Raw genomic sequence first — 6,523 nt, forward strand, 5'->3', positions numbered from 1 at the left:
AAAAAAAAAAAAAAAAAATCCCAAATACAACAGATTAGAATAATGACCCACCCAGGTCAGTATCTATCAAATAAAACGAGCTTTTTCTTGTTTCAATTTTCTCTTTCCAGACCATTAAAACTCTCTACTCACAGATGCAATGAACCTTAATTAACTGAGCTTAGGAATTGAGGTTTCTTTCATCACTCCATCTCATCCGCTCTCACAGAAAACAAAGCCCTGAACATGGAATCTATGTGTAGAAACTGCTCCAATACCCACCGACAGCGATCACATTCGGTTTTAAGTAGGAATCATATTAGCTAAGATGCAGCTGAGCCTTAACGTGAGACACAAACCACAGATAGGGTCTTTAAAACACTGTTGGTACTCCCTTACTTTGAGGGGATTCTCCTCATCTCCATTTCGCACCAATTCTGGGATGAGCTGCTGCCTTTCAGCTAAGGCTCCCTGGGAAACAGAGGACAAGTCATGAGCCTCAAGTTTAAGGTAAGTTCCCAACACATAACGTAGTGGCCATTCCTGCTATTACCTTCTTCTCAAAGAGAGCAAAGCCAGCGTCTGCTGCAGCAGATTCTCTCCTTTCTTCTTCCCTCAAGGAATTGACAGGTTGAAAGCTATTTTTAAAGTTTTCTTTCTGTTTATTCAAACTCTTAGCCCAGCGTTCCATGTCTTTGGCGATCTAATGTCAAACGACAAACACCACCAAAAAACATTTAGTCCTCTGTGCCATGAGAATGAGCCATTAAGGATCTTATCTCAACTACATGCCCTGTAACAAACCCCTTTTACACGCCTACTTCCACCTACAAATATTTCCATTAGATGCTATCACATGTAACCAAAGTCATTCATGAATATTGCTTGAAAGGCTTTGAGATTTCCAGGGCTTTTTTTCCTAAGTGCATAGGCTGACAGTCAGGATATGGTAACCATAAGACACTGCAAAATGCTCTAAGAACTTAGTATGAAGAAAACGTGGAGCCCAGTTTTTAATAATGCAAATAATGCTATAATAATATAATAAATAAATAAATATAATAAATAAATATATAATAAATGCTATAATCCCAAAACCAAGAGTTCAGCCAAATACTTCAATGAGAGAAATATGGGTCATGTTCTGACCTGCTGGGCGGTTTTGCTCTTGGGTTTCTCCTTCTTCTCCTTCCCCTCTTTTGCAGGAGGCAGGCCTGTCTGCTGGTGGGAGCTTGACTCTGCAGCTGGCACGTAGGTCTCTTTCTCCCCATCCCAGTAAAGGTACTGCTGGGTTAAGGAATTATAGTAGTACTAGAAAACAAAAAACCAAAAACAATGCAGACTTTCTGCTATTTCAGTCAACTAAATATTTTGTCAAAAAAAAAAAAAAAAAAAAAAAAAGAAAAGATAAAATATGTGTGGACTAGTGATACTTCCCGCCCAGAAAGACCCTTGGCACACCTGGTATAGGCTAAGATGATGAACTTAGCCTTTTTTTTTTTTTTACTATAGCAAAGAGGGGTGACACTGCTAGAGTAAAAATAGAAAATGGTTTCTTTAAAAAGTCTAGTTCCCAGGTGCAGGGGCTCACGCCTGTAATCCCAGAACTTTGGGAAGCTGAGGTGGGCAGATCACTCGAGGTCAGGAGTTGGAGACCAGCCTGGTCAACATGGTGAAAACCCATCTCTACTAAAAATACAAAAATTACCTAGGCGTTATGGCATGCCTGTAATCCCAGCTACTCAGGAGGCTGAGGCAAGAATTGTTTGAACCTGGGAGATGGCGGTGGCAGTGAGTCTGGGTGACAGAGTAAGACTCTGTCTCAAAAAAAAAAAAAGTAAAAAAAAGTCTAGTTCCCATTAATTTAATCCCTGGGCCTAGCTAGAAGGCACCCAAACAGCAATTTATCTCACTCTGTTCCACAGGCTGTTTACATAAATGAGGCAGCCAGAACAGGTGGACGTGTCATGGAATTCACACATTTGCCATGACAATAGCTTATCATCAGGCTCATCCACGTAGAATCCTTTGGATACCAGGCAATCGCATACAGGGCGTAAATACTAGCCTGGAGCTGGAAGGAGGTGTTGGTGAAGGAACCCAAGCTCAGCAGGAACTGCAGCAGAGGAAAGGTGTCACATATCCTCTATTTTCCAGTCACTCACTCTATCTGCTTAACAAGGACCCAGGAGACAGTGCCTTTTTGTTTTTGAGACAGAGTTTTGCTCTTGTTGCCCAGCGTGGAGTGCGACGTCTCAGCTCACTGCAACCTCCGCATTCTGGGCTCGAAGCTATTCTCCTGCCTCAGCCTCCCAAATATAGCTGGGATTACAGGCATGCACCACCATGCCCAGCTAATTTTGTATTTTTAGTATGGAGAGAGGAGGTTTCTCCGTGTTGGTCAGGTTGGTCTTGAACTCCTGACCTCAGGTGATCTGCCCGCCTCAGCCTCCCAAAGTGCTGGGATTACAAGTATAAGAAACCACACCCAGCGGGGAGAGTGTCTGTCTTTTCTGGGTAAGGTGGTGGACAAAACTTTTTCTTCCTTTCACTCTGTAGCCAGGCTGTAGTGCAGAGACCTGTGCTGCCCGGGTTCAAGCAATTCTCTTGCCTCAGCCTCTCAACTAGCTGAGACTACAGGTGTGCGCCACCACACCCAGCTAATTTTTGTATTTTTAGTAGAGACGGGTCACCATGTTGGTTAGGCTGGTCTCGATCTCTTGACCTCATGATCCGCCCACATCGGCCTCCCAAAGTGTTGGAATTACAGGCGTGAGCCACCACGCCTGGCCACAGACACAACTTCTAAGGCCACCAAGGAGAACTGACAAGGTAATAAATGGCCAGACTTCACACACAAGAGAACTGGAAAAAGCATGCAGAGACTTGGCCTGCTTAGGCATGTGGCACACAGCTTCACACTTCAATCTCTCAGAAACAACAAGTTATCAATGCCAAGTTCCTGTTAAAAACACTTATTTGACTATTCTATGTACACAGTTCCCAGTCATAAATAGTTATTTGTGGAGTGTTAAAGTTGTTTTTCCTTTTTAAAAGTTACAAATGCACCAAAAATAAAAAATATCACTCCATACATCTGCTAAATTTTACCCTCAAGAATATACAGGGATACAAAGTAAATGATGCTGGACACAAAAGGTCACCCATTGTCTGACTCCATTTATATGGAATGTCAAGGACAGCTGGGTGTGGTGGCTCATGCCTGTAATCCTGGCACTTTGGAGGCTGAGGCAGGTGGATCACTTAAGGTCAGGAGTTCAAGACCATCCTGGCCAACATGGTGAATCCCTGTCTCTACTAAAAATACAAAGATTAGCTGGGCTAGGTGGCACATATCTGTAATCCCAGCTACTCGGGAAGCTGAGGCAGAAGAATTGCTTGAACCAGGGAGTCGGAGGTTGCAGTGAGCCAAGATCAAGCTACTGAACGCCAGCCTGGCGACAGAGCGAGATGCTATCTCAAAAACAAAAATAAAACAGGCAAAACAGAGAAAGAGAATAGATTAGTTGTTGCTGGAGGGGAGAACAGAATGGGTAGTGACTGCTTAACAGGTAGAATTTCTTCTTGGAGTGATGAAAATGTGAGATTAGACAGTGGTTAACGATTACACAACTCTGTGAATACATTAAAAGCCACTGATTTATACACTCTAAAATAGTAAATTTAATAGGGAGAAAAATCACAATTTCAAGTTTCTAGCTAGGTCTTCCCATAAACTGTAAATTGACAAAATAATCTATGGCAATTCAAATCAAAATAGTGGTTACTGAAGAGGATACTGACCAGCAATGGGCATGAGTACCAGGTGGGCTGGGAATAAGTGGTGATATATACACATATGTAATACACAAATGTATATATACATGTAAACATTCAAAGAATTGCACATTTCAGTTTTGTATTTTTCTCTATGTGTGTATTATACCCCAAAACATTTTTAACCCTAAAATTAAAACATACTCTCCAAATAAAAATTCCATTTTGGTGGCTTTGAAGAAGTTAAAACTAATCAGAGTCATATATTCTTTTGCAGGAAAGATTTCATTTTATGCCTTATAATTGCGCTAAGTAAACTAAGATACTTCTAGTGAAACTGAGGAGGAAAGCAGCGCATTTACTTGCGAGTTGGGGTCATAATAGAGCCCTGTTGTCGGATCATAGTAATATCCTGAAGACTCATCATACTGGTAAGTGGACGTGTCAGGTACTGCTGCAAAAACAAAATCCAGTATACAGTCATTCCAGGTAAGAACTGGCTTTATTTCAAATTCTAAGTCAGTGAGATGCAGCAGGCCTAATGTTTCTTCTCTGTCTCATATATATCCCCAAGTGTCCCTCTGACACCCGCAAAGGGAAAAGAACTCTTACTAAACAAAGACAACAACTAAGACCTTCCAACTGTCAACAGCCCCATGAGGTTTGGCTTACCATATTTGGTACCAGGAACTACACCAGTAGGGGAAGCGGCTGGGGCCTGTGTACTTGTGCTAGTGCTAGGCTGTGCTTCCTCAGTCTGGAAAGAACAGCAGCTTCAATATAATTTCAACTGTAAAGCCTTTCAAGAGAGCTAAATCACTGCAATCATCCAGGACGAAGGGCTCCCCTGAGACACACTGTAGCAATAACCTAAGGCAATCCCTCAGCAAAACACAAGTTGACAACTTTCTTTTTTTTTTTTTTCCAAGACGGAGTTTTGCTGTGTTGCTCAGGCTGGACTGCAGTGGTGTAATCTTGGCTCACTGCAACCTCTGTCTCCCGGGTTCAAGCAATTCTCCTGCCTCAGCCTCCCAAGTAGCTGGGATTACAGGTATGTGCCACCACACCCGGCTAATTTTTGTATTTTTAGTAGAGACGGGGTTTCACCATGTTGGCCAGGCTGGTCTTGAACTCCTGACCTTGTGATCCGCCCGCCTCAGCCTCCCAAAGTGCTGGGATTACAGGCATGAGCCACCATGCTCGGCGACAACTTTCTTTCTAAAGGTCAAGTTGAAGCATGCAGAAAGTATAAAATACACAGGTAAAATTTTATATTTTAAAAAATGTATGCAAATATATATATATATATATATATATATATCATAAAATTATTATCTAATATTTGTAAGATGACAGAAAAAAAATGAGGTTGAAATGTGTATATTACTCAATCCTGGCTCATATAACAGGAAAGGGTAATACTCATACAGCAAAAACAGTTTCCCCATCAGCCACAAGTTCTGTATAGAGGACAACAGGATTACCGGAGAGCCAGGTGGATTGGACGTTTGATTATACAGCTGGGGACTCTGAGACACTACAGCCGCTGAGGTGGTGGTCACTGCTGTGCCTGATGATAAACACAAGGGTTAGGGAAGGACAAGGCACTGAACACCAAGCCAAACATCTTCATTTGTAATGCCCAATCTAGCCTTCTATCATTATATATGTTAGTTCCTACGTATCCTGGAATCTGTGACATTTTCATTTTCTTATAATTCTACTAGATGTGATATACAAAGTTAAGGATTCCAGCTACGAAAATGTCCCCTACATTTTTTTTTTAAGAGTAGGAGTCTCACTCTGTCGCTTAGGCTGGAGTGCAAGTGGCACAATCTCAACTCACTGCAACCTCTGCTGCCTGGTTTCAAGCGACTCTCCTGCCTCAGCCTCCCAAGTAGCTAGGATTACAGGCGCCTGCCACCACGCCTGGCTAATTTTTGTAGTTTTAGTAGAGATGGGGTTTCATCATCTTGACCAGGCTGGTCTTGTACTCCTGACCAGCTATGCCCCCTATACTCTTACAGAAATGGACTTGTAGCTTTTGGTCCAGTTAAGACATTTAGTCACACTTCTTCAACCGTAGGTGCTTAAACAAAGGTAAGAGAGAGACAAAGTTTACTACCTGATGTAGATGATGCATCAGATTCCAATCCTCCAGCTTGTTGCTGATAAAATTGCTGATAATCCTGTGAGTACTGAAGAAAAGTTCACCTTTAAAGCTGCTACTCTCAGACACAATGTGAAAGACTATAAGGTAGATGCTACTAAAATCTACCTACCTGAGCATATTGGGCATAGCCATCTTGACCTGGCTGCAGATAACTGTAGTCAACACTGCCTCCTTCGCCACTTTGAGACTACAAAACATCAAAATGAGACAAAGACAAATTTAGTGGACATCGAGGAAAAAAACTCAGAAGAATTTCCTAAAAATAAGCTCATACTGCCGGGCACGGTGGCTCACGCCTGTAATCCCACTTTGGGAGGCCGAGATGGGAAGATCACCTGAGGTCAGGAGTTCAAGACCAGCCTGGCCAACGTGGTGAAACCCTGTCTCTACTAAAAATACAAAAATTAGCCTGGTGTGGTGGCATGCACCTCTAATCCCAGCTACTTGGCTGAGACAGGAGAATCGCTTAAACCCTGGAGGGAGGCAGTGGAGCTTGAGGTAAGCCAAGATTGCACCATTGTACTCCAGCCTGGGTGATGAGTGACACTCTGTCTCAAAAAAGAAAAACATAATTGTATCTCTTTACTTGGCCTA

The 6,523-nt window shown here is 42.4% G+C and overlaps 1 protein-coding gene across 2 annotated transcripts in view; it reads right to left on the minus strand.

Moving 5' to 3' along the window:
- RBM5 (RNA binding motif protein 5) overlaps nt 1-6,523 on the minus strand; it is a 29,444-nt gene that overhangs the window by 4,423 nt on the left and 18,498 nt on the right. For both annotated transcript variants that reach the window (XM_017521233.2, XM_017521738.2), the window contains 8 exons: nt 6,039-6,116; nt 5,882-5,954; nt 5,241-5,326; nt 4,429-4,513; nt 4,119-4,210; nt 1,129-1,290; nt 533-682; nt 379-450 (listed from right to left, as the gene is read on the minus strand). In XM_017521233.2, the coding sequence (XP_017376722.1) occupies nt 379-450; nt 533-682; nt 1,129-1,290; nt 4,119-4,210; nt 4,429-4,513; nt 5,241-5,326; nt 5,882-5,954; nt 6,039-6,116 (798 nt within the window). The remainder of the gene's footprint in view (nt 1-378; nt 451-532; nt 683-1,128; nt 1,291-4,118; nt 4,211-4,428; nt 4,514-5,240; nt 5,327-5,881; nt 5,955-6,038; nt 6,117-6,523) is intronic.

This window comes from Cebus imitator, unplaced genomic scaffold (assembly GCF_001604975.1).
Source record: "Cebus imitator isolate Cc_AM_T3 unplaced genomic scaffold, Cebus_imitator-1.0 Scaffold0, whole genome shotgun sequence".
Lineage (NCBI taxonomy): Eukaryota > Metazoa > Chordata > Mammalia > Primates > Cebidae > Cebus > Cebus imitator.